The sequence below is a fragment of the Saimiri boliviensis genome, chromosome 21 (genome assembly GCF_048565385.1).
Source record: "Saimiri boliviensis isolate mSaiBol1 chromosome 21, mSaiBol1.pri, whole genome shotgun sequence".
Lineage (NCBI taxonomy): Eukaryota > Metazoa > Chordata > Mammalia > Primates > Cebidae > Saimiri > Saimiri boliviensis.
In genome coordinates, this window is record NC_133469.1 from 18,092,201 (window position 1) to 18,104,578 (window position 12,378).

Sequence of the window (12,378 nt, forward strand, 5' to 3'; positions counted from 1 at the left end):
AGAAAGGGCAGGGAACCGAGAAGGGTGACGAGACAGTCAGAGACCAGAAGGCCTTCCTAATCCTCACCATAGAAAAGTAGTCTTCTCTCTTAGGATCACTTTTCTAACTTTTTGGGGCTTTCAGAAAATTCCAGAATCAACAGAGGCTACACACACTGCCCTCATTCTCCTCAAAAACAGAAGGCCAAAGTTTGTGATATTTCATCTGATGATGTAGGCATTTTAAAATTTAATATTTCAATTTCAAAAATGACTTAGAAAACAATATGTAAGGTCCAACAAATAAAAAAGACAAACAGCATGAAGGGAAATAAACATAGAAAAATATAGTTGAAGACAAGATGTGTACCTAAGAATACACGCCATTATGTGAGCTAGATATTTGAATGAGAACTTCCTAACAGTCAAAGCAAAGAACGAAACCAGATCAGTGACAAGGGTCCCTAATTCCCTCAATGTGTTATTTGTTCTGGTACAGGAGAACCTCTATCTCTGGGAACTGGAAGGCCAACACAGGCTCTGCCATGCTGGAGCAGGTAGCCATGACGGAGAGGTAAGAGACAAAGGAGGTGTAGGGAAAGGCACTGGCCATGGTAGGAGTTGAAGGGGGAATGCAACAATGATCCCTGAAAAGATGGCCACTCTGCCCTCTGTCCAGTGCCTCACCATCCACAGAGCACTTTTCTAGGCATGATCACCTTCACTGCCTACAGCAACCTACTGGGCAGGTATTCAAATAACCCCATTTCACAGATGGGAGAAGAAGTTCAGAGAGGGGAAGTGATTTGTCTAGGCTAATTAGTGACAGAGCTGAGAGTAGAACCCCGCTGTCATGACTCCAAGTCCAGGATCTTTCCAGCCCTGACCAGCTGCTATAGGAAGAGGTCAGGAAGCCCTGGCCAGTCCCTCCAGTGCTCTGACAGCTGCAAGGAAACATTATTAGGGGACCGGGGGTATTGTAGAGTCCACTCCTCTCCCAGGCTTACTTCCATCTCAATACGAATAGGGAGAGGTTGACGCCCCATGAATCATGCATGTTTTAGGGATACTCTCTGACTGAAGGTTTTTTGGGGGTCTTTCACCCTTTAGACAATGTGTGCCAGTCCCCCTAAGGAAGGGCCAACCAGGCACAGTGGCTCATGCCCATAATCCCAGCACTTTGAGAGGCTGAGCTGGGGTGGAACACCTGAGGTCTGGAGTTCAAGACCAGCCTGGCCAACATGGTGAAACCCTGTCTCTACTAAAATACAAAATTAGCTGAGCATGGTGGTATGCGCCTGTAATCCCAGCTACTCAGGAGGCTGAGGCAGAAGAATTGCTTGAACCCAGGAGACAGAGGTCGCAGTGAGTTGAGGTCACACCATTGCACTACAGCCTGGGCAAAAAGAGTAAAATTCCATCTCAAAAAAAAAAAAAAGGCCAAGTCAGCTGGTCTCAGGGCCTGCCACATACATACCTTCTTGCCTGCATGCCCTATGACCTCTGCCAACAAGCGTGCAATAGCAGTGGACGGAGGATGGGCTGTGAGCTCAAAAAGCTCTGTTCAGTAAACACTTACCGAGTACCTACTGCATGCCATGTTGTGCTGAGCACTCAAGGATAAAAAATATCTAATCCTTCCCTCTAAGAACTCTGTATCTGTTGCAAGTGCCATGACACAAATCAGACTGGTTTGCACAAAAAGGGGAATTTACTGGCTCATGTCACTGACAACTCCTGATGTACAGTGTCAGTAAGGCTTTAGGATGCCTTCTCTGCCCACGCTAGTTCGGCTTCTTTCTGTGTTGGCTTCATCCAGGCAGGCTCTTTCATGTGGTGGCACATAGTGGCTCCAGGCCTCTATCCTCACAGTGTCCAGTTAAAAAGAAAGAAAACTTCTCTTTCCCAACCATTTCAACCAAAGCCTGAAATTGAGCCATATGTACTGATTGGCCTGGCTTAGGTCACGTGACCATCCCTGAACCCATCACTATGGCCCAAGACATTGCAGTGCTGTGATTGGAGGCCTGTGTCAGGTCTGCACCCCTGGAGATTGGAGCAGGACCACCCCCTACAGCAACCAAGACAGAGTGTGACCTTGGGCATGCTCATTAACATTTCTGAACTTCTTCAACTGCAAAATGAAAGCAGTAATACCCAAGTCAGAGTGCAGGTGTGAGGACTGAATGAGAGAGGGATGTGCAGCACCTAATCCAGAACCAGCCCCTGGCAAGGAGGCACACCTGCCCTTCCCATCCACCCCAGGGGGCAGCTGCCACTTTCAACCTGGGAACCCATCTGTGCTAATGAGTCTCCTGGCAGCTGTGCTCATGACCTGGCACAACTGAATCATGTGGACTGTGGCCTGTCACCTCCTTCCCCCAACAGGTGTTCACGGGATAGTCATGGCTGTCTCCTCTATGGTCCTTCCCCAATGTGAGTCCTGCCTTCCCCAGTGCCTCCTGAGCCACTCACAGATGTCCCCAGCAGGCCACCTATCCCTGGCTCTGCTCAGTCCTCTGGTGCATAGGCCATCCCTGGAGGAACCTCCCATGGGAATGGGCCTGCTCAGGCCTGGAATCCGCTTTCCCCTTTGCAGTCACAGGAAGTACTCCAGGGTCTGGGATGGAGAAATCCCCAGTCCTACCCCCAGGGGCAAAATCCATACAGGGACTCATACACAGGCCCTGATCCTGCCTTCAACCTGGTCTTGCCTGCTTGCTAGGTGGCCTGACTCCTGGGCAAAACCAATGATGTCGCTTGGTCGATGCTAATCCCACTTGGCAGGAGGGGAGCAGAGGCCCCCCATTCTCCAAGCTCTCTCACACTACCATACGCCTGCAGCCCCTTCTTAGACCTTGGGGTGCCTGTGCCCCATGGGCTGCATCCAGCAGGAGACCCTGAGGTTTGTCATTTGAAAACATCCTCTGGAAACAGTTGCCTCCGGACCTCGGCTCAGACTTCCACATTTCCATTGAGTAGAAACCTGATTTATGAGTATGTCTCAAGGCACAGTTCACCCTAAGTATGTGGCACCCACAAGTAAGCCACTGGTGCCAAAAACAAGGACTCTGATCAGAGATTCCAGAGGACTCTCTGAGCTCCGAGGACCCAAGGTTGTCCCCAAACATGGCCATATATCAGAATCACATGGAATGCTTTAAAGAATTATAGAAATTACTCTAACACAGGGTGGAGCCCCAAGTCTGCCTATTTGTTTGTGCATTCAACTCTCCTGGTGATTCTGAGGTACAATCAGAATAAGATCTAGGCTTTCCTATTTTATGATAAGAGGGAGAGGCTTCTCCAAAATTATTAAGGAATGAATAGCAAGAATGTAGGTCCCTGGCCTCCCATGCTGAGTGAGAATGGATGTGCTGGGGCACCTGCAGAATGAGAGGAAGGGTGGCTTGCTGGGAATCTGGAATCAGACAGGATCTGGGTTTGGAAACTTCAGAGTCACTTACTCATTTCTCTGAGCCTGCTCCTTCATCAGTAAATGGGTTAAAACCTTCCTCATAAAGTTGTGCTGGGATTTGAGGGAATGAGGAGTCAGGCTCCGGGCGCAGAATGCCTGGAACATTGCAGCTCCATGGGTGTGAGTTTCCATCCTTCCTTTCACTTTGATGATCTCACATGCTCCTTGCTACAGCTGAATGAGAAAACTGGACTGAGAGCCAAGGAGATCGAGGTAATCCTGTGGTTCTTACTGCCTTGCTGTGTGAGCTGGGCCTCGGTAGGCCTTGGTGGAGAAGAGGAGAATCCATTCTGAGAGCGTTCCAGCCACAATTCCTCCTCATCCCAGCACTTACGGCTCAGAAACACAAAGCAATGTGAGAGTAGGCATGCCCTGTGTGACCCTGGAGAGTGGGTAGAGAAGCAAGAACATTGACACAGAGTCCGCTGTGACTCCCAAATCCAGCCCACAAGGGAAGCTAAGTGCAAGCTGGGACGGTTTCTTCAGATACAACCACTCCCTTGTTGCGGGGTCAAAGTCCAGTGCTGAGATCTGTCCCCAGCAAAGCAAACTGGCCTTGCAGACATCAAGTGGCTGGAAAGGGAACAAAAGCAGTGGGTCTAGAGGGCCAGGCAGAAGCAGCCTGCCAGGCTCCCCAGCCTACCCGCCCCAGGCCAGGGGAAAATGCACCCTTTGTTCCCCACAGCCTCCGGTCCAGCCAGGGCTGGGACTGGAAGGGCAGCCTGGGAGGGATTTCTGGAGCCCTTAGAGCAGCTTTCCCAAGGGAAAAGGGACACAGGTGGCTGGGTGTCTGGGATGGCTCTGGATGGGGGCAGGGCAAGCTCCCCATTACTGTACATCCAGCAAGTCTTGGGGTTGGGGGAGATCTCTCCCAACTCTGGTTCCTTCTCTCCCTCACCCTGCCTCTCTTCCCTCCTTCTTGGCTCTCTCTTATTCTTTCTCTGGGTTTCTCTCTCACTGTTGTCTGTGTCCCTGCCTCTCTCCCTCCCTCTCTGTCTCTGAGTCTTGGACTCGAACTCTCTCTCCATCTTTCTGTCTCTCTTGCTGCTTCTCTGCCTCTCTCTGTCTCTGTCTGGATGTGTGTGTCACTGTCTCTCCCTACCTGTTTTTCTGTGTGAATTCACTTCTCTCCCTCTACCCCGCTTCCCCACTTTCCCAGGCCACTTTACTCTCTGTCCATCTGTCCCTGCAGGTACAGGCTGTGGGTGGACAGCTGCTCGGAGATGTTTGGCGGCCTGGATATCTGTGCTGTCAAGGCCGTCCACAGCAAGGATGGCAGAGATTACATCATAGAGGTGAGGGATGAAGCAGGCAGTCCTCCTGGCTGGTCCAGCCTGGCAGGCATGCCAGCAGGAGGGAATCCCTGCGTGGTCTTTGGCACCATCAGCTGTGTCCTGGCTCCAGGGCACATGCAGCCCAGGTCTCAGTGAGCTGCTTCTGGAGGCTCCTTCCCACCCTGAGAGGCATCGAAAGCCTTCATGCCATGACTCAAAACTGAGCCAGGAGACCTCTGGGCATGAGGTTTAACAACTTCCCCAACTCCCAGGCCTAAGGGAAGGGAAAGAGCATCTGCCCAAGTGTCAGCAAGATTCTGTCCCACGAGGCCCCTTCCATTTCCTCAGTGTCCAAGCATGTAAAATGGGCACCCATCCTTGGTCGCCATACAAAGAGCCTATCATTTGTTCATTCAACAAACATGGCTTTAGGGGTCTCCCATGGGCTAGGCATGGGTGTGGCTCTGGGGATGCAGCATGGACATAATAGACATGGGGTGCGCGGGCTGGCAGGGAAGAGGGTGAAAAACAGTGGCCAAGTATTGAAGGTTTGGAAGAAGGATGGAGTGGTGCAGGGGCATGAATAGAGGGAAAGATGTAGGGAAACAGAATGGTAAGAGAGGGCTCACAGAGGGGCTGTGGGTCCTGGAGTCTCTCAAGACCCTCCCAATCCTCCAGCCTCCCACCTCCGCCGCTTCCTCTCCATGCTTCCCCGAATCCCACCAGCCCCCACCTCTCCTCCATGTCCTCCTGGTGTCTCTCAGGATCCCACAACCATCCCGTCCCCTCCCCAGCCCCTCTTCCCTGCCCCCTACCCCACACCCCATGGCTCTCCACCTCCACTGCTTTCCCCTAAAAAGGCCCCTCTGGCCTCTCCCTCCTCTATAACTTCCCATGTCCACACTCTCAGCCCCAGCTCCACTCTCAGCCCTCTCCTCCCATGGGCGGTGCTAACGCAAGACCAGGACACGTGAGGGAGAGCACTGTGGCTGTCCCCTCCCCGGGGTGTGGGCAGCTAATGGGAAGCACATGGCTGGGGTAACCACAGGAGCCAGCTGGTCCTCTCGTCCCTCATGTCTGCCTCACTCCCCAGGGGCCCACGGCTGAGCAGGACCAGGTGACTCAGTGGGTGGGAGCCCAGCCATGCCAGAAGGGTATTCATGCCCAAGCCTTGGAGGTAGGAGGAGGGAGTCAAGGATGAACACAGCTCTGTCTCCTCCCCAGAGAGGCCAGGAGGCTCCTGTAGGAAGAGCTGCATCTGTGTTAGTAGACCCAGTCCCACTCTGGAGAACAGCTCTCTTCTCAAGGCCCGGAATGGCCTTCCCTCCGGCTGCCACACCTGAAACTCTCCCAGTAGCCCCTTCTCGGAAGAGCCATGGAAGGGGCTGGGAACAGATTCCTTGACCTGTACAGTTGCTCCCTGGAGGAGCCAGTCCCCACCTTCCTGGGGATACCCTGGGAGCTTCAGACCAGAAGTGGGGCCAGAACCACCAGCACAGCAGCTCCCAAGACCCCACCCAGCCCTCCTTCCTCTGTATCCCCTCACGAGGACCACCAGACATGAACCCAGATTTGGCACACAAGCACTCATTCATTGATTCACTGAGCTGCTGCTCTGGGAGCCAGCCCCCAAGCCGGTGAACACAGTACAATGGCAAACACAGGAGCAGGGGCCTGTCTCCTGGAGCTCCTGGACTCCCTTGACCCCCCAAAGCCAGCTCCTCCCTTGCACCAGCACTCTCTCTGTCCCCTTTGAGTTCCTGCCTCTCCAAGTCTCAGCTTTCACTCTTAGGAAAAAAACAAAAAATCTGTGCTCATGGGCCCAGGCTTCCTGCCTTTAGCCATTCAGAGGGTTGGGGATGAAAGACCTTTCACATTTAAAAAAAAAAAAAAAAAGTAAAAGTAGTGGGCTTGGGCTTCAAAAAACAAGAAAACAACATCTCCCAAAAATGTTCCAGAGGAAAAATGAAAGACAACTTTTCAGATTTTTTTTCCCCCACAGAAACATTGCAGAGCTGTTTCCTTTGCTTTTGAGTTTGGAGTGGGGTCAGGGAGATGGGAAGCTTGTTACCAGAAATATAAAAGGTATTTTCCCCCAGTTAGGGGAAAAAAAGGCAGAAGAGGTCCCAAAACACTGATTTTTTCAGCCACCTCTGTGGTGAGAACAGAAAATGTGTGTGAAATGTTTTGTGAAGAGCCTCACAGTGAAATACTCATGGGGAAAGACCCTTGAACTTGTCCTCTCTGACCTGTCCAGGGAATGACTTGGCTCGCTGGAAAATGTTTCCCTGGGGAGACCAGCACAGCCACTTCCTTTGGCCATGTCTACCCTCGGGATTCCAAAACGAACCTCAGCTTCCTTGTGGCTGTTTTCCACTGCAGGGAATGTAGGAAACAGACTGGAGCAAAATGGGGTGGGCAGGGCATGGGGAGAGAGTCTGCAGGAAGCCTGTGTACCTTCGGGGCAGACCCCACAGTCAGAGCTCAGCCAGTGGTGACTGAGAGCTGGGGGCGCTGTTGGGGGCGCTGGGATCCCAGAGTCCCCAGTCCCAGGTACCACCTGCACAGAGCTCAGGACTCTTCTAGAAGTAGTATTCACTTTCTTAAGCTAGGCTTTCAGTTTCCTAGTCAAAGTGGGTGCTCAAACTCACAGATCCCTGCAAGTCCCAGCTGGAAGAGTCTTAGCAGCTGCCCAAACCCCTCAGTTCACTGTTGAGAAAAAAAAAAAAAAAAAAAAAATAGGCCTGTAGAGGAAAAGAAACTTGCTCAAGACGACACGCAGACTTCTGCAAGTCTACCGCAGAAGCCAAGCCTGGAACCCAGGTTCCCTCTTCCCAGTTCTTACCCTGGTGTACTGCTCCAATGGTTAGTGGGAATTAGCCTGAGGCAGTGGGAGGAACATGGGTTCTGGATGCTGTGTCCTTGACCTTGCCACTTCTTTGACCCTTTGCTTCCTCATCATTACAATGAGGATAATAGTACCTGCCTCAAAGAGCTGTTCTGAGGTTTATTAGAGATCCTCCATACCTGATGCTTAGAATAGTGCATAGCACATAGGAGGTCCCCCATAAAATACAGCACTTCTTAGTATCCTTATCCTTATGAGCAAGGCTTATTGCAAGGGCCTCTTATTCCTCCACTACACAGGTATCTACTGAGGGCACACCTGTTTATCAGGACACAGGGCCCATCCCTGACCTTGGGGGCTCACAGTCTGGTTGTGGAGACATAGTAAGCAGGGGGTGACAGTGCTGTGGATAAGCTGTCCAGTGTGAAACCAAGTAAGACTGACAGGCTACAGATGTGAGGTGGCTCATAGAGCTTGCACAGTCAGAGAGGGCTTCCTGGAGGAAGACCTAGTTAACCGTTCCCTGCTGGATGAAAAGGAGTTGGCCAGGTAAAGAGTGGGTAGAGGGAATACATAAGAACCTGGAGGAGAGAGAAAACCTAATGAGTTCAGAGTGTGGGAACAGGGAAGACAAGACAGTGAGTCTGATGGGGGTGATGTGGGTGAACGCAGGTCGCCACTCCTACAGTGGAGCACAGAAGGTGGGTGGCAAGGCCAGCTGTTTTGCAGATCCACCAAGGTCCAACAGACATCCCTTCAAGACCTCCCATAGCTTCCCTGTCCAGAGAATCACGTGGAGCATTGGCCTGTGTGACCATGGGCAAGTCCCCTCCCATCTCTGGGCCTCAGTTGCTCTATCTGTAAAAAGAGCAGGAGAAATAGGATCCCTTACACCCCGCCCATACAATCACCTCACTTCCTTTGAGACCAGCCCAGCTCCCTATGGAATGCGTTTCCCTCCTGCCTGTGTTTTGCCAGGGCCCTGGAGAACGGGGCCTTTCCTCTTCCCTCTTCCCTCTGAATCCTGGGTCAACTCCAGCCTGTGTCACATTTTTGTCATGATCGAGCCCCCATCTTTACTGTTTCTGCTCTACAGAAACGCTTGACCTGGGGCCAAAGGAGAGGCAGCCAGCCCCTACCCTGGGAGGGGGCCAGGGTGAGAAAGGAGGGGGCGGAGAGCAGCTCCCCGAAGAAGAGTGCAGAAAAGGTCAGCAGAGGCTCCCTGGTCCTGGTCGCACGGCTGTCATCCAGCAAACGTGGGCCGAATTGAACTGCATCCAGCGAGTGGTTTAGACTGAACAGAAGGGAACTGATGTCTCTGCGGGCCCAGTGTCAGCTGGAGGTGGTTTGCATGGAGGACATTGCCATCTGGTGGTCACTTCTGTCCTGAGCCCAGAGCCCTCACTTCGGGGATGTGATGCCCAATCGCCAGCCTCTCCTGGCATGGGGGTCCCTCAGCTCTCCCTTCTTCCCCACAGGTAATGGACAGCTCAATGCCGCTGATTGGAGAGCACGTGGAAGAGGACAAACAGCTGATGGCCGACCTTGTTGTCTCCAAAATGAGCCAACTCCTGATGCCAGGAGGCACAGCGCCCTCGCCCCTGAGACCTTGGGTAAGACCCTCAGGATCGAAGGAGACTCTGTAGCCATGAGAAATGCCAGGCTCTCTGGAAAAGGGGATCCCCTGGATCCAAAAGAGATACTGCAGGAAGAACCTACCTTGGGGAGAAGGAATGGGGAAGGCCAGACATGGGGGAGAGCTTCCAGAGCCTGCCCCAGTAGGAGAATTTAGGAGGCTTTTTGGGGCCCCTTCCCTTGCTCACCATCCTGGGGAGAACAGTCTTGTCTCAGGTGGCCTTTGGGCATCTGTGGGCAGAGATGATTGACTGCTGTCCCTTCCATGCCCTCGGTGCCGGGCCTGAGCAGGATGTGTGTGCGTGCATGTCTGAGACCATATGGACACACAGGCCCTCTGTGTGCTCCCAGGGAACCAGTCAATGGACACCATTGTGTCTCCCATTTCCCCAACCTCGATGAGCTCCCACATCACTCCTCTCCTCCCCTCCACAGTTCCCAGCAGGGACTACCAGACTGCTCTCCAAAGAATTTGCCAGCTCCCCAGCTTTATGTAAAAGCGAGTACCCAAACCTCCACCTCCCACCCCAGATTTCCCCACAGAAAGTGACCTATGATAATAGACATCAGAATCATAGTTATTATACTGATGGGGCTGGGAAGGCTCATGGGGCAGGCTTCACCACAGGGAATGGCCTATGTCTTGATCCAGGCAGTGGTTACACCAATATATACATATGTAGAATTTCACTACACTGTCCACCCCAGAACTGTACACTAAAAAGATCTTCATAAATGCTGCCTTCTCATCCAAGAAGTAAAGGGCTGTGGTGATATCAACAGGCTTCTTTTCTCTTCTACTCTAGGCTCCACAGACTAAATCAGTGAAATCTCCTGGGCAAGCCCAGCTGGGGCCTCAGTTAGGACAGCCCCAGCCACGCCCACCTCCACAAGGTAGGACCCAGGATGAGCTACTGAGAGAAAGCAGGCCACGAGGTACTGTAATGCACTGAGAGATCCACATGTGATTCCCACAAGGGGCTCTGGGAAACTGCATCTGAATACTTTATCCTCAGAATGAATGAGATTATGGGGTTGGTCTACCTCTTTAAAAAGTAAAGAAAGGAGAAGGGAAATAGAAGGTTAATTTATTAAGTACCTACTATGCAACAAGCACTGTGCCAGGGAATGTCCCACCTATTTCCTCACTTTTATTTTCCCAGCCATTATACAGTGAAAACATCAGTATTTTCTTTTTTTTCTTTTTCTTTTTTTTTTTTTTTTTTTTTTTTTTTTTTTGAGACAGAGTCTTACTCTGTCACCCATGCTGGAGTGCAGTGGTATGATCTTGGCTCACTGCAACCTCCACCTCCCAGGTTCAAGCGATTCTCCTGCCTCAGCCTCCTGAATAGCTGGGATTACAGATGCACAGCACCACACCTGGCTAATTTTTGTATTATGAGTAGAGACAGGTTTTCACAATGGTAGCCAAACTGGTCTCGAACTCCTGACCTCAGGTAATCCACCCACCTTGGCCTCCCAAGTATTTCCTTTTTACAGAGAGGTAAAAGTTGAGGCTTTGCCCAGGGAGGCAGAAAATGGTAGATTCACAAGTCTGGCCTTTCAGACCTTCTAGAAAGTATTTATTCATAGCAATGAGTGGTGCCTGATGATAGATTTGTGAGTCAACCAGCTAGAGTAAGAAAGAAAGAAAAATGGAACATCATCTAAACCTTGGCCACGAAATTCCTCCTCAACTATATTCCAGCATTACTATACCACACAAGTGCTAACCACTTATTAGAGAATGGACACACTGTTGATAAAAGGATGAAAACCAATCATGGCAATGGCTAACTTTCTCCACGAATGTCAGCTGCTCCAGTGTTCTTGCATGCAGGCCTTAAGAGAAATCCACCCTGTATCCTTTCACAATCAAAACCTCCCAGACACACTCGCTCTAGCACCAACGTGGAGCTTCAGAGCACCTGTGCATGAAGAAACCAGAGCAGGCAGTTTCACTGAAATCTTTTAAGGATCTTCTTAAAAACATATCAGAAAGAAGTCATTACTATCATATGGCCTTCCTGGTCACTGTTATTAAAAGCAACCGATTCATTACTTCTTGAAAAAAAGTCAACCTTGGCCACCAAATGGCTTCCTCTTGCACAGGTCTTAGATAAAATGCCTCATTCATCTTTCTTGTGTGTGTTTCTCTTTCTGGAAAACAGAAGATATTTTTAAGAAAAGCGAAATTGTATAATTGTACACAACTGAATACAGACATACCTCAGAGACATTGCACGTTCAGTTCAAGACCACCCAGTATAAAGTAAATATCACAATAAAGTGAGTCACACAAATGTTTTGGTGCATATAAAAGCTATGATTACACCATACTGTAGTCTCTTAAGTGTACAATAGCATTATGTCTGAAAAAACAAAGTACATACCTTAATTATAAAATGCTTTATTGCTAACAATAGTCTGAGCCCCAGGTGAAGAGTAATCCTTTTGCCCATGGAGGGTCTTGCCTCAATGCTGATGGCTGCTTACTGACCAGGGTACTGGTTGTTGAAGCAAGGGGTGGCTGAGGCAATGTTTTAAAATAAGGCAGCAGTGAAGTCAGCTGCATGAATTGACTCGTCCTTTCACAAAAGATTTCTCTGCAGCACTTGATGCAGTTTGATAGCATTTTACCCATAGTAGAACTTCTTTCAAACTTGGAGTCAATCTTCTCAAACCTGCTTCTGCTTTATCAGCTAAGTTTATGTACTATTCTAAATCCTTTGTAGTCTTTTCAACAGTCTTCATAGCATCTTCACCAGGAATAGATTACATTGGAAGAAATCACTTTATTTGCTTATCCATAAGAAGCAGCTCCTCATCCAGTCAAGCTTTGTTTTTTGTTTTTTTGTTTTTGAGATGGAGTCTTGCTCTGTCACCCAGGCTGGAGTGCAGTGGTGCCATCTCAGCTCACTGCAACCTCCGCCTCCCAGGTTCAAGTGATTCTCCTGCCTCAGCCTCCTGAGTAGTTGGGACTACAGGTGCGTACCACCATGCTCAGTTAATTTTTTGTATTTTTGGTAGAGATTTCACTGTATTAGCCAAGATGGTCTTGATCTCTTACCTTGTGATCCACCAGCCTTGGCCTCCCAAAGTGCAGGGATTACAGGTGAGAGCCATTGTGCCTGGCCCCATCCAAGTTTTACCATGAGGCTGCA

At 50.4% G+C, this 12,378-nt stretch overlaps 1 protein-coding gene across 6 annotated transcripts in view; it reads left to right on the top strand.

Annotated features, from left to right (window-relative positions):
* SYN3 (synapsin III) overlaps nucleotides 1-12,378 on the top strand; it is a 509,993-nt gene that overhangs the window by 477,975 nt on the left and 19,640 nt on the right. For 4 of the 6 annotated variants that reach the window (XM_074391364.1, XM_074391367.1, XM_074391366.1 and 1 more), the window contains exons 9-12: nucleotides 479-553; nucleotides 4,650-4,752; nucleotides 9,058-9,192; nucleotides 10,021-10,150. In XM_074391364.1, the coding sequence (XP_074247465.1) occupies nucleotides 479-553; nucleotides 4,650-4,752; nucleotides 9,058-9,192; nucleotides 10,021-10,150 (443 nt within the window). The remainder of the gene's footprint in view (nucleotides 1-478; nucleotides 554-4,649; nucleotides 4,753-9,057; nucleotides 9,193-10,020; nucleotides 10,151-12,378) is intronic. The other 2 variants (XM_039463248.2, XM_039463249.2) reach the window with 1 other exon arrangement.